The sequence below is a fragment of the Brassica oleracea genome, chromosome C4, assembly GCF_000695525.1.
Source record: "Brassica oleracea var. oleracea cultivar TO1000 chromosome C4, BOL, whole genome shotgun sequence".
In the NCBI taxonomy this organism is placed as follows: domain Eukaryota; kingdom Viridiplantae; phylum Streptophyta; class Magnoliopsida; order Brassicales; family Brassicaceae; genus Brassica; species Brassica oleracea.
The window spans coordinates 40,198,474-40,221,897 of NC_027751.1; the positions used below are offsets into that span (position 1 = coordinate 40,198,474).

At 35.0% G+C, this 23,424-nt stretch overlaps 5 protein-coding genes and 1 non-coding gene across 7 annotated transcripts; 4 read left to right on the forward strand and 2 right to left on the reverse strand.

Moving 5' to 3' along the window:
* Positions 1 to 1,021: 1,021 nt before the first annotated feature.
* Positions 1,022 to 2,133, reverse strand: LOC106341051 (protein MIZU-KUSSEI 1). The gene has a single exon (XM_013779868.1). The coding sequence runs from the start codon at positions 2,012 to 2,014 to the stop codon at positions 1,250 to 1,252; it is 765 nt and encodes a 254-aa protein (XP_013635322.1). The 5' UTR covers positions 2,015 to 2,133; the 3' UTR covers positions 1,022 to 1,249.
* A 1,126-nt stretch (positions 2,134 to 3,259) lies between these two features.
* On the forward strand, positions 3,260 to 4,128 carry LOC106341305 (elicitor peptide 6-like). Its single transcript, XM_013780100.1, has 2 exons — positions 3,260 to 3,507; positions 3,820 to 4,128. The coding sequence occupies exons 1-2, from the start codon at positions 3,274 to 3,276 to the stop codon at positions 3,913 to 3,915; spliced, it is 330 nt and encodes a 109-aa protein (XP_013635554.1). The 5' UTR covers positions 3,260 to 3,273; the 3' UTR covers positions 3,916 to 4,128.
* A 3,340-nt stretch (positions 4,129 to 7,468) lies between these two features.
* On the forward strand, positions 7,469 to 9,050 carry LOC106340552. 2 transcript variants are annotated; one of them, XM_013779414.1, is made up of 5 exons: positions 7,469 to 7,784; positions 7,988 to 8,089; positions 8,155 to 8,203; positions 8,289 to 8,346; positions 8,724 to 9,050. In XM_013779414.1, the coding sequence occupies exons 2-5, from the start codon at positions 8,067 to 8,069 to the stop codon at positions 8,897 to 8,899; spliced, it is 306 nt and encodes a 101-aa protein (XP_013634868.1). In that variant the 5' UTR covers positions 7,469 to 7,784; positions 7,988 to 8,066; the 3' UTR covers positions 8,900 to 9,050. The 2 variants fall into 2 exon arrangements, with proteins under 2 accessions (XP_013634868.1, XP_013634869.1); XM_013779415.1 differs by lacking the exon at positions 7,988 to 8,089.
* A 5,583-nt stretch (positions 9,051 to 14,633) lies between these two features.
* On the forward strand, positions 14,634 to 15,774 carry LOC106338885 (F-box/kelch-repeat protein At2g22050). The gene is made up of 2 exons (XM_013777757.1): positions 14,634 to 15,179; positions 15,226 to 15,774. Exons 1-2 carry the CDS (start codon positions 14,634 to 14,636, stop codon positions 15,772 to 15,774), a joined length of 1,095 nt encoding a protein of 364 aa, XP_013633211.1.
* Positions 15,775 to 20,868: 5,094 nt separating this feature from the next.
* LOC106337363 (UBP1-associated proteins 1B) lies at positions 20,869 to 22,293 on the reverse strand. Its single transcript, XM_013776460.1, has one exon. The coding sequence runs from the start codon at positions 22,256 to 22,258 to the stop codon at positions 21,146 to 21,148; it is 1,113 nt and encodes a 370-aa protein (XP_013631914.1). The 5' UTR covers positions 22,259 to 22,293; the 3' UTR covers positions 20,869 to 21,145.
* Positions 22,294 to 22,381: 88 nt separating this feature from the next.
* Positions 22,382 to 22,455, forward strand: TRNAV-CAC. Its single transcript has one exon. It is a non-coding gene; the product is annotated as a tRNA-Val (tRNA).
* The last annotated feature ends 969 nt before the right edge of the window (positions 22,456 to 23,424 follow it).

The window sequence follows — 23,424 nt, forward strand, 5'->3', positions numbered from 1 at the left end:
TGGTCCAATTACGGTTCAGTAATAACTTGACCGATTTGTTTACTTTCCACCTGCACGTTCAGGAAGATCACGCATCAGATGCGTAGACTAAAGAACTTCCACTGAGGTTCACATCAGGGGGAGTAGTACGTGTTGTACTCTTTTTCCTTCATCATGGTTTTGTCCCACTGGGTTTTTCCTGATAAGGTTTTAATGAGGCAACGTGAAGCGTATTACATTCTTGTATGGTTATGGCTTCCAAGGGGGAGCGTTATAAATCAAGTGATGAAGGTCCATAACCGGCCCGGTCCATAACCGGCCCGGTCCATAACCGGCCCGGTCCATAACCGGCCCGGTCCATAACCGGCCCAAACCCTAGAAGAAAGAGACATAGCCGGAACCCTAGAGAAAGGAGAGAGAGGCGGCCGCATGCCTTAGAGAAAAAGAAATTCTATTTCATTTTCCTTGTATATGTAATCTTTCCATTTATATATTTAGTAGTTATCCTAAATCTAGTTAGATTAGGATTTGTACTCTTTCTTCTCTATCTTGTAACCTTTATATAAGAGATGTCTTATTCATTAATGATATACATAGAAACATTCAGCTCTAAATGTAAGTGTTTCACAACAGTATTGATACTATTGGACGTCCATTATAGTGTCTATTTGGAATTCAGACATTTTTTGGACCGATGTCTATTACGTACCGACTAATTGTAACCTAAAAGGTAATAGTCTGTGTGGACAGTTCAAATGGATGGACCAATTGAAAGTTTTATACACCATGATGATCCCGAATAGTCCATCCACCAAAAAGCTTATTCGTTGTTGAATCTTAACCTGCATCGTAATTGGAGTTTAAATGGTCTGGCCGAGGTCGATTCCAACGGACTCGATGATTTGCAAAAAGATTACTCCTGTTGACCGTATTTGCTTTATTGTTGCTGTTTCCATTCTTTGACGTCTGCCTGAGCCAAGTCTACTGTCAGCTTATGTGACTGAACCTTGTCAATTTTTGAAAATAAAATAAAAAATAGACATGAATAAATGTGCATGTTATTAACCTGAAATAGTTTCATATAAATCATCCTAAAGAATACATCACATTCCTAAAGAATACGTCCCATATGCACCCATAGACATATCATCATGATTAGATAATCACATTTCAATCCACAAACCGAGATCTATCTTCGTTCCGGCCACCTTCTCCATCCATATACAATCAAGAACGTACCCATATATTTGTCTCCGACCATTACATCAAATCAAACTCTCACGAAGAAGATACTAAGCTCTGGTCCATTATTCCCTTCGGGACTCAACATATAAAACGTCTCTGAATCTTTAGACCCAACGACACGCTCAAAGTAAGCCCTCATGTAAGCCATCTCCGAGTCAGGTCCTTCAGCCTCCGAGTTCCCAGGCAAAACACCAGCACCCATCGAAACCGGTCTTAACAACTCCATCACGTTAAGATCTTCCTCCGTCGCGTCACGTTTCACACCGTACCCCGTTTTCTTACCGTTACAATACATTGTCCATAACGGCTCGTCCATTATCTTGACCTTCTCTTTGTCCGCACGTTTCTCCGTCTCTAAAGCGATCCTAACCATTCCTCCGCTCAATTCCTTTTGTAGCACCATTGTTTGCATTGCTAGCTCGACGACGAGAGATGGAAAACATTTAGAGTTTTCTTGAATTGAGAGGCTTACACGGCCTTTACGGTATCCGAACAAGGTCCCGGAGACTCTTGACCCGCTTGACCCACTTCGATGCTGGTCGGGTAAGCTACCTCCCGGAAGGACCGGGATTTTACAAGCCGCCGGTGTGATGATGGGAAAAGAACGGAACACGGAGCGGAAGACGCGGAAGACTTTCTTGCCTTTTTTCTTGTGTTGGTGAGATGGTTCGAGTAACGTGACGGGCTGACGTGGAGCTGGAGTTGGTGTCGGAGACGCTGAAGGGGTTGAATATGAGTCCGTGGAGGAAGAAGCACCGCTTACCCTTGGCTTTGGCTCCCCCATGGCCATTTACGACGGAGACGTCCACTAAGATACGGCAGCGTTTTTGTTGAATGGTTTTGTCTTGCTATTCGAGAAAAAAAGATTTTAATCAACTAATTTACTGTTTTGTTTGGCTTTTCCTTTCCCACCACACCTTTGAGTTTTTTTTTGGCTTTCTTAGAAATTGGAATGGTTAAATATTTGTGTTCACATTGGGTAATAGTTTATATATAGTTGTTGTCTTTATTTTTGAAGTGTGATCAGCCAGCTCTATGCTCTATTTTAAGAAGCTGTTAATTTCAATAGATGTGAAAACAAATCAACCGACAGTTACCAAAAATAGTGAGAGATACATCAAGCCGTAGTTGTTTGTATAGGTCAATGTTCAACTGTTCAAGTGTAATCTGCTGTAAATCGTCTAAGTCCAACTTGGTGGATACTGGATCTTGTAAGTTTGTTACCACAATTTAACCCAACCACGGTTAACTGAATTAAGAACCTGAAAATAAATAAAAACGATAACAAGACGTCGATGAATAATTCAATATATTAAAATAGTATATTGGTATAACAAGTAGAAATTATTTTTAGGCTGTAACAAAAGAAGACAATATAAAAAGCTGAGAGAATAATAAATACGAACATTTATTTGTGTTTTCGTAAGAATGGACTCCTATTGCATAAGGAACACTGGTCCAAAGAGGTAAAGAGGACGACAAAAATAAAGATCCATAAGCAAAATTATGAGCAGTAAGAGACAAAGCTCCCTAAGTTACACAACTACATATGAATATAAAATCTAATTTTATTGTTATCTTAAGAATGTTATTGTTATCTTAAGAATGCACTAGCTATAGTCCAGGTTTTTTACTTCATGTTCGTTTGAATTTGGCTTCCTTTTAAGGTATAAGCTTCTTTTTTATTTTGTTGTTGTTTTTTTAACACTATTTCAATTTATAAGCCAAACTAGTCAGTTTGTAACAATTATTTAAAAAGAAACATGTTTATAAGAAAATATACCAACAAGATAAACATTTCTTCTAAAAATTTTCCTACGTTTTATTTGCTGTTCTTTTTCAGTTGGTAAAATTATCAATTTCCGTCCGTTTAATTGCTTATGGGTTTTAGTTGAATTGTCACCCTAGTTATCTTAATAATTAAATTTAATAAAAATGTATAATACTATTATGAACAGAAAAGTACGAAAAAAAGAGATATTAAATGCAAAGGTATGTGTGTGTAAGAACACAGAGAAGCAGGTAAGGTCATATGTGACACAACACTTAATGCATTTAGCAGAAGAAGAATTAAGTAGTGAAAAGAGAGCAGAAAAATGGAAGTTAAAGGAGAAGAAAAGAGAAGATGAAGAAAAAGAAGTTTACTACTCTCTTCTCAACTCTCCATGTACTGCCTTTCACAAAACTATTCAAGCCATATTGAAATGTCTTGGTCTTGAGACATCATCAATATCACCATCATCATCATCATCATCATCAAAAGAAGACCATGGAACTGAAATCGTAAGCTCTCTATGCTCTCCATCTGGTCAGCTCATTTTTATCTTACGGATTATACTACTAAATTTACATATATAAGAACATCAAGTTGTGTTACAAAAAAAAAAAAAAAAAGAACATCAAAGTGAGGTTAGAAGCCAATCAGGAGCATAAGTGTTTAGTAAGCTAAACCTACAAATTAAGGAAGTACGTACAAAAGAGGAAGTTTAAGATATAAGTAAGAAAGTTAATATTAAAAATATATAGAATTAAATTCCAATTGTGTTTTCATTGATATGTGTGGTAGGTAAAGCTATATTTATGTAAATGAAATAGGTTCAAGAGACAGGATTTATGGCGATGGTAACAAGACTGGTAAGAAGGAGACCAAGGCCAGCTTACAGCTCAGGACGCCCTGGTCAAATCGACTGATTATGATTAAAGACTTGTGTCTTTGTGTTTGTATGTCTTCATGTTTAAACTCACTTATTATGGGGTCTTAATGTCCTCAGGCCGTCTCCATGGCATCGCAGTCTCAGTAGAAAGTATCTAATCCAAGAAAATAATAAAAATAAAGAAGTTTCGAGTTTAAGCAGGTTTTGATTTCATCATCGTATATACAAGAAGAAAAAAGACTTAGAGACCATCGAGACAGACACAACATACCTTTGTTTTTCTTGTTTCAGCTTATTTATCCTGTACTGTAATTTTTTCTTCCTTTTCTCCCACCTAAACTCCTTTTGTTCGCTGTTGTGTCTGCTACACTAAACTGCTGCTGCAAATACCCAGAGCTTCAGCTGCTTCATCTGTGATTATCAGCGACGTCTTACTCCCCGTTATCTCTTATAATTCTAATAAGCATAGAATTGCATAAGAAACATCTTTGACAATTGAGAAGATGTCTAGTTATGCAAACATAACATGATCGATGTGAACACGGAAGCAAACAATAAAAAACTAGATTTAAGAGCTATCGCACCAAAATATTATACTCCAAGAAGTATTGAAACCCGCAATAGACTGTATCAGGACAGTCCATGCTTGCAAAAAGACAAAATACATCATGTTGCTTCTGCTTTGAATCCTCACTAGCCTCCAAGAGATTCAAAAAATTGTTTTTGGACAACATAGATTCAAGATTATACCAAACATATTGGTGTTGCGACATGTATCATAGAAACAGTACAAAACAATGTAAACAAAAGGAAAAAAACACTAGAATAACCTGCTTAAAATTTGGAGGGACAGCAATATGTTATAATAAAATAGAGCATGCATCCAGTAGTTCTTTTTCACTTAATTAGTATAGTCTCTTTTAGGGCTGGGCAAATAAACCGAACCTGAAAATCCGAACCGAACCCGATCCGATAAAAATGAATCCGAACCGATCCGAACCCGACGTAAATACCGATTGGATCTTGTTTTGTGGTATTTTGAGTTATGAGTATTATCCGAACCGAACCCGAACCTAAATGGGTACCCGATAGAACCCGGAAGATTCAAAATCTCCCAAAATAGCTTGTATCAAACATAATCTTAATTCCTAATATGTATCCAAAATACACTAAGAAATTATCGAACATCAAAGTAATTATCTATTACCTTAATGTTGATGGTTGAAGTTGGTGGTTGAAGCTTGAAGTTTTTAGATTTTGGTTTTGTTTTCATTGAATAATGTTTCTCATTTCATGAGAACTTGGTTTTTGTTTTATGCTTTCTTTTATTTGGTTTTATTTCTATCAATAACTATGTTTACCTTTCGTTTAATTTTGAATGATCGCGTTTGATGTTTCTTTCTTATTTTTGAATCGATTTTACTTATGTTTTGGTTACAAAATAGATATAAATCAGGTATTTTAAAACCGAAGAATCGATTTTACTTATGTTTTGGTTACAAAGTAAATACAAATTATGTACTTTTAAAACAAAGAACCGATTGGGACCCAAACCAGAAAGTACATCGGGTTGTACCGGTTTTTTTTAAGATTTACTAACCCCGATCCATACCCGAAAGAACCCGAACCGGTCCAGAACCAAACTTTTGTATAACCCGAATGAGGCTGATTTTGATAAACCCGAAAACCCGAGACCCGATTGGAAAAAACCGAAACCCGATTAGGACCCCGAATGCCCATGCCTACTCTCTTTTAGTGCAGTCCTCATAAATCTAACTGGACGGATAACCAAAGTCGAGGTCAGACTGATTACTTGTGCTAGGCTTATCCTCTTTTTCTTCACTGAAACATGAGAGGATCTCTTAGGAATGGATCTGAATTGTCGACCACGAAAACCTTTTTGCAGTATTCTTTCCTCGATCATTTACAGATGTAGTAAGATAAGAGTATCATAGGCTAAGCAACAGCAGAGTTTCTGCTCAGTTGTGTGAGTTACTCTATTATGTCCATCATCCATAAAACCTTCTACCCACACGAATTATTTCTTCTTCTTGATCATCTGTAGGGTAGGACTCGATATATGACTAAATAACTTGCCAAGCCTAGTGATATCAGCTTGTATTTCCTAGTGAGAGAATAAGAACTGATCTGAAGAAAAAATAATAGGGAAAAAATGAGATGATTATATTAAAAAAAATGAGATGAAAAAGAAGAAAGAAAATAATAGTGAAAGAGAGGATGAAGTAGGTTTAGTGGCACATGAGAATCTATACTGATTTTTCACCTCTAAGTTCTTAAATTAAACTATGGAAGGACTCTTCGATGAGAACCTAAAACCTATGGGCCCTATTAGAGAGGAGGCGCTTGATCTAACGGTGGCTGACATCTGACCTTAAATGGAATAGAGAAAGAATTGAAGAGCATTGTTTCTTTACCTGTTCTTTTGCGGCGCAAGTATGGAACTCTGTCCCTCTCCACCAAGTAGTTCACATAGCTGCGGACACACCTTTTACAGAGATAATGGTCAGGTTCAGGAAAGTCATTTGCCTTCCTCCCTCAGGCATCACCCATGGCATTCTCTCCTGAGTTCTTTGGAGTATTTGGACGGCTCGCAACATGCTCCTGTTTGAAGGAAGATATGTATCCCTTGCAGAAACAGCAACCAAAGGATTAAGACTAGCTTTGGAATGGTCCCAATTGAAAGGAAAAAGCAAGAAAGTAAGAGACTTACCTACAGTCTCTCAATCCACGACCAGATATGCAGCACCGGAAGCGTCTTGTGACAGATCGATAAATTGTAAAACCAACGCGGCTTGGGACAAAGTCACGAAGACAGCAGGTTTCGGCTGGATTCTCGAAGGACCTTCACTGACTGACCCAATCCGAGGATCCGCAAGTCAAAGCTTCATCGGATCACCCCTTATTGCGGAAGCCATAGCGCTACGATCGGCTCTCTGCATGGCGCAAACTCGGGGGATTTCATCCCTTAGAGTTTTCTCCGACAACAAAACGCTCGTTAGAGCAATCTCCAGCAACCATCAGTCCAAAAAAATCATCGGTGTCGTCCATGACATTCGAGTGATCTCCTCTGATTTCGCTTCGATTTCCTTTACGCATTTTTCTAGATCGAAAACATTGTTGCAGACGGTTTAGCAAAAGCGGCTCTTCGAGCCCATCTTCTGTATTGACTTTGTTTGGGCCATCTTTGGGCCTAAAAGATTTGGTTTCTTTAATATATATTCTGTGACAAAAAAAAAGTTCTTAAATTAAAAATTAGCACGGTTAAGGTAACCTAATACTTATATAATGAATATATATATGGTTAAAAGATAATTCTTATATATATATATATATTTGAGAAATACCTTAAGATAGCACAAATTTTTTTTTTTATCACAAATATAGACTTTAAGGATCAAAATGACTAAAATGTTTCATTAAAGAGGTAAATAAATATACACTTATACGCTTAGGATTAATTAATCCAAACCTTAAAGCATCATTAACGCTGGTTTTTAATGAGTCTCTAACCATAATTGAAATTAAAAAGAAAAAGAAAAATATCAATTAAAACAATAGACGGTTCTTCTTTCTCCTACATAGGAGACGTTTCTTATACTTTCTCCTCTCTTCTCTCTGCAATTCTCTCTTCTCTTCCTCAAGTTTTGTTTTTTTTTTTTTCTGATGATTGCTTTTCTCGTGCTCTAGTCTCTTGATTCCCGTTGCGCATGGTACCAAGCCGTTCGAAGTGGTGGTGATGATCGATGTGCTGCGGCGAGGCGGTGCAGATGTAACGGTGGCCTCCGTGAAGAATCAGGTTGGAGTTGATGCATGCCATGGAATCAAGATCGTCGCCGATACTTCTCTCTGATATCACCACTCCGTTTTCGACCTTATTATGCTCCCGTAACGTCTCTGATCTCTGGATTCATCTCGTGAACACACATAATTGCGCAATTAAGGATTCGATTGAAAGGAATCGTTGTTATGCCTTTGGTCATTAGTTGTTGTTGTAGTGCTAGATAATAGGCAGCTTCCAGATTTTGATTCTGATATACTTTGAGAATTTGATAGCTGATTTTTTCTTTGTGATATTTGTTTTGGTGAAGGGAGAGTTTACAACTTTGATTCTGATGAGAGCTTTCTTTACTTCTTCTTTGTCTGTGAAAGCTTACAACTTTGAATCACATGAACTCGTTTTTCCCAAACTGGTAATTGCAATTACTTTTAGTTTCTATATAAGATTGATTTTGATAATTGTTTTTGGTTATGCCAGGAGGACGAGTAGCCCTATAAGGCGAGCCAAAGGCGGCTGGACCTCTTCCGTATTCATTACTTTTTGTCTATAAAAAAAACTGTGGTGGATCACTCTCTTGGAATTGAGATGAGAGCTTTCTTGACTTGTTGCAGGATGAGACATTGACACAAGCAGTTTGTAAGTTTAATGGCAAGAGCTGGAAGAAAATAGGTAAATGACTTATCACTTTCATTTTCTTTAGATTCTAGTCCCCTTTAGCAATATTGATGTCAGATTTACAACATGTTCAAGTGTTTTGGAGTCTTGTATGAAATTGTTGATCATTTCTACAGTGCGTCTATTAGTTCCTTACGCTTGGCTATTTATTAGTTTATGACTATTTATTAGCTTAGTAATGAGAAGTGGAGTTTTGCTCTTCATGTTGAAAATCATGTGTGTTGTGCCATAAGAAACCGTCTAGTTCAAAAACTTGTTCATAACTCTCCATGAAGAAAGATAAACGTAGTTTCCAGGATTGTTGGTTGGATCTTGATAGTTGTTCTCATGAATAAAGTAAAAGCCTGAGGTCTTGTTGTCTTTAATGGCAGCTACTGAAGCTGATGTATCAAGGACCAGTAACAGCAGGATACCACCAGAGCAATTGGAGCAAAATCGGAAGGACGGTGAATCCGATGATCCAACGTTACGCTCCCTTCTTGAATCCTCCGGTGACTGCCGTTCAGAGATGGTGGTTCAGGTGAAAAAACAAACAAATGTCAGCTAATTTGAGATAACAAACTCAAAGTGGTGAAAACTCCAAATGTTGTGAATCCCTTTGTGCTTGGTTCTTTTGTAAGTTTTTCAATCAAAAACTTGAATATAGAGTTAGCTTGTACTATGTTTTAAGAAAAAATTTAAGTTTAATAAGAAAAATAAAAAAAATTTGGTGTTTAATTAAATTTTTTTTTTAAGAACCTTTAAATAAGAGACTTGCAATGGAGCACATAATTTTTTGGGTCTCTTAATCCAGCCTTTTAATTCACTTTTACAAATAAAAAATATTAAAAAAATATAAGAGACCATTTAGAGTTTTTAGGATAATGGTGCTCTTAGGGTTTAAAGTTAAGGGGTAGAGATTTGAGATTAAGGTTTAAAATTTTATAAAATAAAAAATTTAAATTAAAAATTTGAAAATAAAATTTAGAAAATAGTTTCAAAAAGTATTTTCGAATTACAAAAAAAAATTTGGAAAAAAAAATAAAAAAATTTTGAAAAAGAAAATTTCAAAAAAAAAATTATTTTTTTATATATCTAGGGTATTAGGGTCTTTTTACCTATTAATTGAAACATTTTGGTCATTTTCTTCCTTGTAGTATATTTTCGTGACAAAAACTTAAAAATAGTGTATTTAGGAGAATTATATTTTGTTGTTATCCTTTTTTTTTTGAAACACAACTTACTTTTATTCAAACTTAATTCTTTCGGTTACAATAAAAAGAAGAAATGTACCATCTTCTTTGATTAAAATGATAAACTACAATCACAAAAGCAGATAAGTAGAATAGTTCTTCCTGAGAAGATGACTGCAAATTCAAGACCAAGCTCAAATGCGTCGATAAGGCTTCAGAACAAAGCCAGACAGCTGAGAGATAGTCACAAAAAGAGGTGACGTTAGCATTCAATCCGCATCTCGGAGAATTGTCGAGACAAAACCCGTTGCATCGTTCGGGGCCGAACGAACCGCTACACAAGCTAACAAAACGGATACATATATGGATGGACACTTCCATTTTATGTTTGGAAGGGAAACATTCCTTAACAAAGAGGTGGTGGATAAAGCCATTCGCTTCTCCAAGGAGAAAGATGCTGGTGGTGATGCAGATAGAAAGATCTATACTATTATTTGAGAAGTGAATTTGCTTACTTGTCATCTTTTCCATAATTTTAGTTAATTTGCTTACTTGTCATTTTTTTTCATGATCATTTCTATACTAAAACACAAGTCACTTGAACAATAAGATTCTGCCGCATGTCATTATTTTACAAATAAAAAAACTAATTAATTATCAACATATGGATTAAAAACTATCGCAAATAAACCAACAAAAGAAATGTCTCCAATCAAAAAAAGAGCTCCACTAACCACGATCTCTAATTTCTTAAAACCGTAAAATCTTAAATCCCTAAATTTTCTCTAATGAACACCTTATTTCATGGCACAATTTCAAATTGTTTCATCTATAACTTATTTCTTCTCTGTCTTCTATCCCTCTCTCTTATTCTTTGTCGTTTGTGTCTTAGTAATTTTTTGGGTTTTGAGTGTTGCAACAATAACTATATACCTTATGACTTCATTATGTCCAAGTTCGGTGTTTCTTCTTAATTAAATACTCTCATATTCTTTTTGTTCAGCTTCAAGTTGTTTTAATAGATTATTCATAGGAAGACTAAGGGACAACGAGGCTGGGCATATCACAATACTAAAAGCAGCATATTCTGTATCCAGAAAACGCCACGTCATCAAAAATATTCGTCCAATCAAATTTTTTTTTGGGCTTAAAGTTTACGTTTGGGCTTTATGACCAATCAGATCATTTTTTTTGTGCTTAAAGTTTACGATTGTGTTTACGTATGGGCTTTATACTATTAAAACATAAACAATACATTGATCTAACATTGTTCTCTTATTTAAGCCCATTCCTATAAATCCTTTTATTTTGTTTCGGGTGTATTTAAAAAAATAAAAAACCTAGCCTCCATCACAAGCGGACGCAGGGAAAAAAAAATCGTCTAGCACCACCGCCTCTTTTCTAAGTCGTATCTTATCTTCCTCTCCTCTCCATCAAGCAGGAGATCCGCTCAAAAAAATTTCAAATTTCAAATTAACAATCAAACTTCAAATTTCAGATTTAATATAAAATCTGGTGCGTGGCATCGAGAAAAAATCATAATAAGATAAATAAGTATTTAGATTAAACACAAATAAGTTTCTGAGAACTTTAAATTAATTTTCAATCACTTAAATTCAACAAAAATATTTTTTTATAAATTAACCATTATCTAAATATCCCAATATAAATATATTTGTATGAAGGGTTTAATTATTCAAAACTCAACTCTAAATCCTAAACGATCAATTCTAAATCTTTTTTAAAAAATATGAATGCTAAACCCTAAACCATCAATCCAAAACCCTTTTTTTTTTTTGAAATATGAACCCTAAACCCTAAAATATCAACTCGAAACCCTATACTCCGAAACATCAACTCTAAACCCTAAACTTCAACTCTAAACCCTAAACCATCAACACTAAACCCTAAACTATCAACACTATACCCTAAAAAGTATACTCTAAACCCTAAACCCTAAAAAAATTAACCCTAAACCGTAAAACATCAACTCTAAAGTTGATGTTTCATGGTTTAGGGTTTAGGGTTCGAATTTCAGAAAAATATAGGGTTTTGGGTTTACATTTAGGGTTTAGAGTTGATATTTTAGGGTTTAGATTTGAAGGTTTAGAGTTTAGGGTTTAGGGTTTAGAGTTGATGTTTCATGGTTTAGGGTTTAGAGTTGATGATTTAGGGTTTAAAGTTGATGTTTTAAGTTTTAGATTTAGGGTTTAGGGTTTATGTTTAGGGTTTAGAGTTGATGTTTTCGGGTTTAGGTTTGAAGGTTTAGGGTTTAGGGTTTAGGCTTTAGAGTTTAGGGTTTAGGGTTTAGGGTTTAAGGTTTAGAGTATATTGTTGATGTTTCGGGGTTTAGGGTTTAGAGTTGATGTTTTATGGTTTAGGGTTTAGAGTTGATGATTTAAGGTTTAGAGTTGATGTTTTAAGTTTAAATTAGTTAACCTTATGTTTTTTTTTTTTGTCAAAGTTAATCAATTTGTTATAAATGTCTTTTACCTTTCATTAAAAATGAGGGTAAAATTGGTTAACGTAAACATGAAAAGTGGTACTTAAAAATTGTATTTTAGAGTGAGGGGTTGATTGGTTGTTATGTAGTTTTTGTTTTTGTTTTTACTTTAGAAAATAAGCTGTGAATTGTTTTGCTTCGGCTTTAACTGTTTGTTATATATTTATTTTGAAAGCACTAAATAAAATCTTTAGAAAAGTTGATTTTGAAAACTAATATATTATGTTTTTTTTAAACTCTATATTGTATCTTTAATTTTAAAATCTAAAATATGATTGGTTTTTTAAAAAAAAAAAAAATTGTTAGAAAAAGTAGATGTCTAAAACATTTACCACCATTACCAATCAACCGCTGAGTTTATTCATTTCAAATTCGTTGGACAACATAATAAATTAATTTGCGTATTATTACTTATATTTTTGGTAGTCAATTTTGAAATAATATATATATATATATATATATATATATGTTTTTATAAGAAAATAAACAAGCTAAAATTAATTAATAATTATAAGAAGAAATTTACCCGGGCGTAGCCCGGGCAAAGACCCTAGTAGATTTTAAAAATCTGAAATGGAAGTACAAAGTAAATATTTTATCACTTTTCTTTTAGTTAACTATGCAAAGTTTCAGCGTTATTGAGTTTTTTTTGGGTAAATTGTTTCGTATATTATGGATATAGTACAAAAGAAATGGTGCTCATCTTTTCTATTAAGAATCCATGTCCGTGTGGGGTGTGCAAATGGTGCTCATCTTTCCTATTAAGAACGTGAAGATGGAGAGAAAAAAACGTGAAGATGGCATATCGGTGGTGTTGTGTAGACTGAGATTAAGGTAATATTTTATAAATAGGTATTTTAGCTTATTTTGTAAATTGTTATAATTTTCTAGGTATATTATATATCCACAATTTATGACTTTATGTATATATATATGAACACTCTTCAACATCTCTTGACACGCGGTAATAGGAGGAGATAATCTGTATGGAGTTGGTATATTTTTGACTCTAAGATGTAATAGTAATACATGTTAAATTTATATGATAATTTTATATAAAATAAGTATTTTTTCCCCGTAGGCAGTACGGTACTGAACACTAGTTTTAAGATAAATCATTAGTTTAATTAATATTATTATTTAAAATTTTGCTTACTTATCATTTTTTCCATGATTTTAGTTAATTTGCTTACTTGTCATTTTTTATAATTTTAAAATAAATCATTAGTTTAATTAATATCATTATTTAAAATTTTATTTTAAATCTATATATTTATCATGTATTAAAGATAATTAATAAACATTAAACTATTCTAGTGATATATATATATACACTATTATTTTTAAAATATATATTTTAATATGTAATTATCATGATATTTAGGATATTTAATTAATAAATAGATATTAACAATTGATATTAACAATATATACTGATAATATAATCATTACTTTTATCTTATATTAATTTATGATTTTAATGACTAATATTATAGCCATTTCTTTGATTTTTATAGGAAATATTGATGAAACACAAATTTTATATGTAAGTATTTTAATATATCTGAATTAACCTGTTTCTTTGGTTTATTCGGTTTGATCGATTAATATACTCAATCATATCCGTATACTGCGGTTTCTTAAAAATAGCATCCATTCAGTTTACTCGGTACTACCAAATCAAGACCGTTTTTCCTATTTCGGTTTGGTTCGGTTTTAAATGGTTCGGTTTTACCAGATTGAACACTCCTAGACTATTGTTGTTTTATTAATGTTTTATAGTTGTGATTTTTTATAATCCTTTCCAGTACCACATGATTTCTTTTCGGTCCAAATACTACATGTATTTAATTTCAAATACAAATTTCCTAATTTAATTATTAAATTTTGTATCTAATTTAGTTATTATTATTTTATAAAAATAAATATTAGAATTAAAAATTGTTAGATATATAGATATATTAATCCGCACAAGATGTGGAACATCAGCTAGTTCATAACTAAATGCTAATCAATTAAGAAATTCATTTTTGTATATAAACTTTCACGTTAAAAGTTATAACGACCAACGTATTTAAATTAATAATACATATAATAATTATTATTTATAAAATAATATATTTGGGCAGGCAAAACACTAGTTTAGTTTACTCAGGGTTAACCAAGTTTTTCATCATTCTCTGGATTAAAAGAAAATCAAAATCAAAGTTTGACCCTTTAGTGTCCAATGATATCAATGCTTTCTGTTTCAAACAGGAGGGAAGCTTTATGGTTTCGTAGCTTCTACTTTTTCTTCTACTTTAGGGTTTGATAGAATCGTCCGCTATTACAGACTTTGATTATCTGTAGGGCAGTCCGTTAGACGAAGGAAGTAGCATCTAATCTAAGGAAGATGAAGATCGGATATTCAAAGGAATATTTGACAAAGCAGAAACATTGCAAGCATACATAAAATAGGAAGCCTACACACCACGTAGACCAGCCACACACCATTAAAAAGAAAAAATATGAGAATAAAATTTTGGGAACAAATATTATTTGACGCCTATATAAGCAGTCATACTAGGTTAATTATGATTATAGTTTTCATTTCAACAACATACACGATGTGTAGCGCCTCCAACCCTGAACAACCACCACCGCAGAAAGATAACCATCTTTTGTCGTTGCCTGAAGATATAGTTTTAAGCTGCCTTGCCCGTGTCCCAAGAAACTGTAACCTAAACCTCACTCACGTATCCAAAACCCTAAGAACCTTTGTTAGTTCGCCTGAGCTCAACCGCTTGAGATCCCTCCTGCCCAAGAGTTCCCTTTATGTATGTTTCTACGAAATTAACGATAACGCTACGTGGACCCACCGGTGGCTTACTCTTGAGAAAACTACGACTGAGTATCGATTGGTTCTGTTCCCTTGTCAACATTGCCCTTTTATGGACCGTTCTTTAGCCGCATCTGTGGGATCAGAGATCTACTTCCTTTGGAAACACTTGCGATATCCATCTGATCTTTGGATTCTTGATACTCGATCTGGAAAGCTTAGCCTGGGACCAAGCATGAAAGCTGTGCTCAGGAGTGAAGCCGTGGGAGTAATCGACGGTAAGATATACGTGATGGGTTTTGATAGATTCGAAGATCTTGACGAGAAGATCCAAGTACGTGTTCGATCCTAAATCGAAAATTTGGAAATCTGAGGGCCAGGAGAAAGTGCCACCAAGAAAGTGGTATAATAATACTTATAATATTGCTGCTTCACTGGAGCGAAAGATTTACATGGTGAAAGCTGGTGGAATCAGTGTATACAACCCAAGAGAAGGTGAAGGAGAAAGGATGGTTCGTATGGTAAGTAAGAGACTGGCTGAATCTAATCCGAGAGAAGGCAGAAGAAAGGAGAAGCTAGATGAAGCAGTGTCTTGGGTGTGTGTGGTAGAGAATGTTCTCTATGCTTGTTATTGCAGTAGTGGGTTAATGTGGTTTGATACCAAGCTCAACGTTTGGAGAAGAGTGGTCAGTCGTTACGCTGAGGAAGCGTGTCACTTTGGTGAGCAGCAGGCAGTGGCGGAATACGAAGGGAAGCTAGCGGTTTTTGAGTTCGTTAACCATGACCTAGTCAATAATACTGAGAGTGTTAAGATGTTCTTGTTCTCGTTCCATACAGTTGGAGAAAAGATTCTTGGGACGATCGAGTGGTCTGGTATTGTAGCCACGGTCCCATATGGCAGTCAATTTTTGCATTGTTCCGGAATGTAATCATATGAATAATGTGTTCTTTTGTTCAATGGAATGCCAACTAAAAACGATTTGTCATGGAAGAAAGAAAATAATAAAGGCCAAAAAGTGTATTTTAAAATTTATCGTGATCCTACTCTCTCTTTATGCACCTGAAGGAAGATAGTTTTTAGCCTCTTGTATTCTTATGCACCGGTGGGTGGCAAGTTTATTGCCTTGCTGGAGCTGAAGGTTTACATGGTGGGATGTGGTAGAAACTAGTGTATACAATCCGAGAGATCATGTGGTGAGGATGTTTTCTATGCTTATCATGACGGGACTTTGCGTGATGTTGGTTTACACAAATCTCAACGTTTGGAGAGAATTAATTGGTTATTAAGTGTTTTGTCTTTCTTTTATCCGCACTTTGATTGGACAACTGATAACAACTGTAATTAAGACGAGTGCAGAGATGTTCTTGATCGCGTTGGAGAAAGGTTTTGTCTAGAGGGTGGGAGTTCGGGTACCTATTCGGATTCGGTTCGGATCTATTTGGGTTTCGGATTTTCGGGTTTAAAAATTTTAGCTTCATTCGGGTATTTCTAAACTTTGGTTCGGTTCGGTTCGGTTCGGGTTCGGATAATCCATTTAAATTATTTTTAAAATTTTAATATTCAGCTTAAAATTTCTCAAAATCTATAAAACAAAATAATATATTACATATAAATTTGTATATTATATGTCAAAATACTTAAAATTAACATAAAGTGGTTTGATTTGAATATTTGGATAGAAAATCAATAGATATTTCAAGTATTTTGGTGTTTTGAATATATTTTAGCTATTTTAAACATTTATTTTAGACAACTTAAAAGTATTTTATATATTTTGAATATTTTTAATATATATTAAATCTAAAAATAAAAATAAGTAATATATTTAGGTATATAAATCTATTTCGGTTACATTCGGGGTACCTGAGATACTTCGGTTCACGTTGGGTTCGGTTCCGGTTCTTTAGATATCAAAATTTTGAACATGTTCGAATATTTAATCAATTTCGGTTCGGGTTCGGTATTACTTTTTCGGTTCGGGTTCGGTACTACTTTTTCGGATCGGGTTCGGTTCGGTTCTTTGGATCCGGGTTTTTTGCCCAGCCCTAGTTTTGTGGAACAATCGACTTTGTCTGTGTTATGATCGTAACTCCTTTTCTATCAAAAGAGAGCTAAGAAGATCTCATGACGATCTCAACTCAAGCTTCATCATTTAGATATATCACATATATGCATATCTACGGAGATCAACAAATCTGATCAAACATATATTAACAATTTCATAAAGGGTGAAAATGAACTTTCAACCCAATGGAGTCTTCTCACTTGCTTTTTTAAAAACAACGCAAACATATACCATGGCCATCTAAGTATCAAAATATGATCCAAACTTAAATTTCATGGAACTCATCAGTAACTCAAAAGCATAGACATCGGTTTCAGAAGACAATAAACCTCTTATAGGACACGAGACCACACAGAGTTCGCTTAACGAATATTTTGCTAAGAGTAAGACACCGAATTAGATGAGCAATAGACTTTTGTCTATCAAACTGAGTCGGATAAAAATTAAACCGAATGAAAAAAAGGAAAACATACAAACAAAAATCTATAAAAGAAAATACTGACTTGATGTTAAATATTAGGAAATACAAAATGAAACAGGAAAAAAAAAACGGAGATGGAAGAAAGAAATTCCAGACTTGCATGTTTATCATTCTCATGCTCAGCTCACATCATCTACAAAGTACGGAGTTGAAGAAAACAAACCAAACATAACTTTATCAAAAGCTTCAAGTAAAAAAAAACATATGAAAACAGGAACAATACCCAATTTTCATGGTCAAAAAAGGAAAAACAAAGGAAATTAAAGAGACAAACTCAAAACTAAATTAAAACCAGAACTAGAGAGACTAAAAACATGTGTGAGAAACAGGCTCATGCTAAAGTTTTTCTGTTATTTAGAAAACATCAATACCCAAACCAAAACCAGATGAGGGAAGGGATATAGTGAACATCAGATTGTAAAACTTAGTGCAACACTAAAACCAAATAAACCAATTAAATGAAACAAAATATGCATCTGAATGAAAACAAAGCTCATCAACTTTCATCCCCACCATCACCGACCTTACACAACCAATAAAGAAAGTAAAACAAAAATGTCACAAAAAAAAAAACTATAAAACCAGAAACTACAAAGAAATAAATGAAACCAAAACTATTAAGAAAATGAAGAAAATAAAGTCACAGTGACAAATCACCTAATCAAGCTTGAAAATAGTCAAGTAAGAGATTGATTAAAGGCCACAGATGACAATTTTAGGTATTCATTCTTGTAGCAGTTCCACCTAGAAATACCCTTTCTTCTGCTCTGAGGCCAACACATTAACAAGTATACGGATTCAGAGTCATCTTTTTGATACTACCATACCAAAAAGCCTTAACATATATTTTATCTGCATATTTATTACGGAGCTATTAAGAATCAGATTCATGAAACATGAATATTGATTACGAATCATGCAACATTCTATCTGCTTAAGAAGCCTAATCTAAGCACGCATTACAAGCCATGCAATATATGTTTATCCAAAGACATTTAAACCATAATATGAGCACATATATTGCTATAAAACACTAAAGGTTACAAGTGAGCGCACCATGAAAAGTTTGAGTAGCCATGGAAGAAGCCACCAGCATCAGACCACTCCCTCTATTCCCGGTCAGACCGAATCAGGATAAGCACTAGGCACACTCTGACCTCTAAAGTAAGACCCGATACCTCCTGATATAACCTGCTTGCTCACCCATCTGACTCAACGCACTAGCCCACATGGGATGCATGTAGCCTCCACCTTATAATTCCACCTCCATAAACAGGATGGTATTGGTTCCCTAACATAAACGGGGTAAACATATGTTGCCCTTGCAACTGCTGACAGTCCCTGATTATCCATCGAACCAAAGCCCGGACCCGTCTGGTCTCATTGCAGCCAGATGGCACGTCGCTCCTTAACCGCCTCTTTAGCCCCTTTCCTCGTCTTGAACATAACAAATCCAAAGCCTTTAGCTTTACCCGTGTTCTTATCTATAAACCACGGTGCACTCGCCGTATCCTTGGAAGACACCGAGAAGAGTACCTCGCGTGTGGTCTCCCATGGAAGCCCGTAAGCTTGACGTGGAACTTGAATATGGAGTTGAGGAATTTGCGCTTATTAGATTTGTCTAGGGTTTTCGCCATTGCAGAATTACATAACAGAGTCCTAAGTTAGTTACTATTTCAGTTTGTCGGGTAATGAGTTTAATGATGCCTCTATCGCGCGTTTGAGATGAAACTTGCGGTTCTATGTTAAATTTAGCAGCCAATCGTGATTTGTGACCGCTATATTTTCTAGTATGTGTCGAATGTCAGATGGTTCTATACGGGTCAGACCCGGTGATCCGAGGTGCAGATAGTTAAAACTTAAAAAAGATACGGTCTTTATGAAAGAAGGCAAAAGCTCAATTTCAATTTCCAGTACTGATCAGTGAAGACATGTCTGCATAAAGACGTAATCTTCTTGGACCAGTGAGGGTTGTTCTGTGTCATTAGATCCTCAGAGCACCACTAGAAAGAAGAAAAAACAAATCCCTCTCTCTCTTTCTCTCACAAAGAAGTATAGGAAAAACTCACTGTTGAAAATAAATGATGGAAAAACCAAACCAAAGCTCCTCCTGATTCTACTGAACAAAACCATAGGTGGGATTCACATGGACAGCAGCAGAGAAAACATTAGAGATGAAGAAACAATAGAAAACCTAAAACAAGATTGATCCTCTAAGAACACAAGGATTGGCATCGGTCATAAATCTGTAAACTCTAGATATTGATGCTCAACCAGAGTTACACTCTCTACTGTCCATAGAGAATGAACAAGAGCGAGTAAACTGGGTACAGGGACCAACGAACCAAAACCATCTTCAATCTTAGGTAAGAAAACTTTGAAACACAGATACAAAAGAAACATTCTCAGCCAAAGGCAAAAAGAAAAAAAGAGTGTGATCAAAGAAAGTAGTGTATAAAACCTTGGCTTGAAAAATAAATAAATCAATGCTTGATAGATAGAAAAACTTATTCCCAGAAAAATCAAAAGGAAGCTTTCAAAAGAATCTTGAAAAACTAAAAAAAGAAACGATTTAAAACAAGGACGTTATTAGGCCTGGGCATTTCGGGTATCGGTTCGGTTCGGTTCGGGTATTTCGGGTAGTTCGGATAGGGGCTAGAGGATCCATTTAGTACTTGACATATTTTCGGTTCGGTTCGGTTCGGATAGTTTCAGGTTCGGTTTGGTTCGGATAGTAAATATAGGAACCGGAAAATATCCTGAAAAAGTTCGGTTCTCATTTGGATCCGGTTCGGGTTCGGATAGTTTGGATAATTTGGATAAAATATCGGTTATTTAGGGTAACATATCAAATAATTAGGATGATTTACATAAAAAATTTGGATATTTTGGATTACTTTGGATATTTCGGATAAAACTATCCGGATGTTTCAGATACTTTTGGGTAGTTTGAATACTTTATAAGAATTTAGTTATCCTCAACTATTTTCAGATACTTTTAATAGAATTTTAAATTAAAAATATATATTTAATGATGTTATATGTATATATAATTAATATTTTTATATATTCGGGTACCGGTTCGGTTCTCGGTTCGGTTCCGGTTCGGTTTGGTTATTTCGGATATAAAAATATAGGAACCGTTCGGATATTTGAGGGTATTGGTCCGGTTCCGATTTCGGGTATTTCGGTTCGGTTCCGGTTCGGTTCTTCGGTTCCGGTTATTTTGCCCTCGCCTAGACGTTATACCATCACGTCCGTTCCTACAAACGGGTCTCAAGACAACTGCAGATTAAGATACATATTTTTAGCAGCTATGACATTTAGCATGACCTTTTGCAGCTATAGAAACAAGACGTTTGATGGTATAACGGATAACACACAAAGAAAACTCCATACACGAAGCCACAGAAAAAATAAAAAAATCAGAAACCCAAATGCTTCAAAACCACTAACCTCAGAGCGATCTTTTCCAATAAGAACAAAGCAGAACACAGTGTTAAAGAGCAAGGGAAAATAGGAATTAAAGCACATATCTCCCTCACAATAAGTCATATGGGGATAAACACTTGTTGATAAGAAGACAGAACACGAAACTAAGATTGAAACACTAATGTAGAAGATAAAGAAACGCGAAAACAACTCCGGCAATTCCCAAAATATCAAGTCACACAGAAAGGCAGCAACCAGACTAGTCATTAGCCTAACCTAGAACTGAAACTCTAATCAAACAAGAAGACATCATAAATATCTTTATCTGAGATACCAAGCACGTTCACCATCAAAACCAGGGCCAACACCATTACCCTCACCACCATACTGCCCCGCCATCCCCATATGGTTCATCATACCCGGCCCAAACATAGGAAAGTTGGGTACACCCGGACCCATCTGATTACCCATGAAATACATTGGATTAAAACCAGGAGGAGGGTGACCATGTCCGTAAAAGGGCATGTTCTGTCCACCATACAACGGCGGCACATTCTGCTGTTGCTTGTGTCCCTTATCGAGACCATAACCCAAATCCAAACCCGGCGGAGGCCCTGGCAAAACCACTTCACTCTGAGTCAAATCAATCTTAACCGACTCAACCGGCTCCCTCGGTTTTCCAGCACCAGCCGGTTTAGCGGCGGCTAAGTTACAGCTCACGGTTCGGTTAAACATCCTCTTCTCGGGGTTCCTCAGCGCCTCTCTGCACCCTTTACGCGTCTTGAACATGACGAAGCCGTAGCCTTTGGCTCTCCCCGTGTCCTTGTCCATCACGACGGAGCACTCCTCGATCTCCCCGTAGACCTCGAAGGCCGCCTTGAGAGTCTCGTGCGTCGTGTCCCACCCGAGGCCGCGCACGAATATGTTCCGCTTGGAGCTGTCTAGCTCGGCGGATTCGAGGACGGCGGAGATGAGGCGGGAGCCCTTTTCGGCGGTTTTGTGAATGAGGCTGACGAGCTCTTCCTTGGTGTAGGTTTCGAGGAGGTGCTTGAGGTCTTCCTTGTCGAAATCGGAGTCAGAATCGGACTCATTGTTGGTGGTGGTGGTGATAGGGATCTTAATTGGATGAGAATCATCGGAAGGGACGGTTACAGTCTCTGGTTCGTCTTCGTCTTCGGATTCGGATTCAGTTGGTTTCTTGTGTTTCTTCGACTTCTTGGGTGGTTTCTCTTCGACGACTTCAAGTTTTTTCGACTTCTTCTTTGGTTTCTTCTCGGGTTTCTCGGCCGCTTTGGATTTGGATTTGTGCTTCTTAGAGATCTTCTTCTCTCTCACTGCGAGTTCTTCAGCCTCGCGTCGCTTTCTCTCCTTTTTCTCTTTCTTCTCCTTTTTCTCTCGCTTCTCCTTCTTACGATCTTCTCTATCTTTCGCCATTGTTGACGGCAGTGAGGAGGACAAAAACCCTGAAACGAGAAAGTAACTCCTTTTAAATAGGTTGCCATGAAAACACTTTATATTTTATTTTATATATATACAAACTAAAACAAGAACAAAAGCGTCTGGGTGGTGTAGTCGGTTATCACGCTAGTCTCACACACTAGAGGTCCCCGGTTCGAACCCGGGCTCAGACATTCTTTTTGTATTTTTTAAATTTTAAGGTCTCCAAAATTCGTCTTATACAGTCCCAATGTCTTTACTTATCTTATCTATAAGCCCAGTTATTTTAATGGTCCACAAGCACGCAGCCGGGCAAAAAGACGATTCTAAGTAGAATTCTTTTTGAAGTAACCAAAAAAATTATTTAAAAGGTTATCCAAAATCTTAACACTTAAGTGATGATTGTTTCCATTAGTTTTTGGTTTTACTTTTTGGTTTTTAGATTTTGATTTTAGATTTTGGTTTTTGGTTTTTAACTTTTAGATTTTGGCTTTTGATTTTCAGCTTTTGGTTTTGGTTTTTGGTTTTTAGATTTTAGTTTTGATGTATTCTTAGTTTTTTTATAAAATAAGCAAACATTGTTTTAAAATAATAATTTCAAAAAAAAATTACCATTAAATTTTTATTTTTTTTTGTCGTCAAAAAATAAAAAAAAAAATAAAATTACCATTAAAATTTATCAAAATATAGTGGCTGTCATTTAAAATAAAAACATTACCATGTTTTAAATTATTTTGTTTTTAAGTGTTATACTTAAATATAATTAATAAAATATCTATAAATTATAAAAATTAAATATTTTGAAACTATTTATAAATTTTCTTACATGAAATATTTTTCATTTTTTAGAACTTGAATGGCTATTTTTCAAATTAATATAATATATTTATTAATAAAATATTTTAAATTTTATAATTTTTAGTTGTCATTTAATATGTATAATAAAATTATTCAATAATTTATTTATAGATATTAATAATTAATTGGTTACAACTAATACTAAAATTATCTATATTTATTTACATATATGGAACACATAAATTATTTTACATTAATGTTAAATGATAAAAAAATTGGATGGGAATTTTATCTTTATGAAAATATTATTTACTTAACTATTAATTAATTAAAATATAGTATTTTATACAAAATAAACAAAATTC

Excerpts from the sequence above, each read along its gene's own strand:
- LOC106337363 (XM_013776460.1), bottom strand. The coding sequence starts at position 22,258 with ATGGCGAAAGATAGAGAAGATCGTAAGAAGGAGAAGCGAGAGAAAAAG.
- LOC106341305 (XM_013780100.1), top strand. The coding sequence starts at position 3,274 with ATGCATTTAGCAGAAGAAGAATTAAGTAGTGAAAAGAGAGCAGAAAAA. Across the intron at positions 3,508-3,819 it reads AAGACCATGGAACTGAAATC|GTTCAAGAGACAGGATTTAT; the intron begins GTAAGCTCTCTA and ends TAAATGAAATAG.
- LOC106340552 (XM_013779414.1), top strand. The coding sequence starts at position 8,067 with ATGAACTCGTTTTTCCCAAACTG. Across the intron at positions 8,090-8,154 it reads AACTCGTTTTTCCCAAACTG|GAGGACGAGTAGCCCTATAA; the intron begins GTAATTGCAATT and ends TGGTTATGCCAG. Across the intron at positions 8,204-8,288 it reads AAGGCGGCTGGACCTCTTCC|GATGAGACATTGACACAAGC; the intron begins GTATTCATTACT and ends GACTTGTTGCAG.
- LOC106341051 (XM_013779868.1), bottom strand. The coding sequence starts at position 2,014 with ATGGCCATGGGGGAGCCAAAGCCAAGGGTAAGCGGTGCTTCTTCCTCC.
- LOC106338885 (XM_013777757.1), top strand. The coding sequence starts at position 14,634 with ATGTGTAGCGCCTCCAACCCTGAACAACCACCACCGCAGAAAGATAAC. Across the intron at positions 15,180-15,225 it reads ATCTTGACGAGAAGATCCAA|GAGAAAGTGCCACCAAGAAA; the intron begins GTACGTGTTCGA and ends TCTGAGGGCCAG.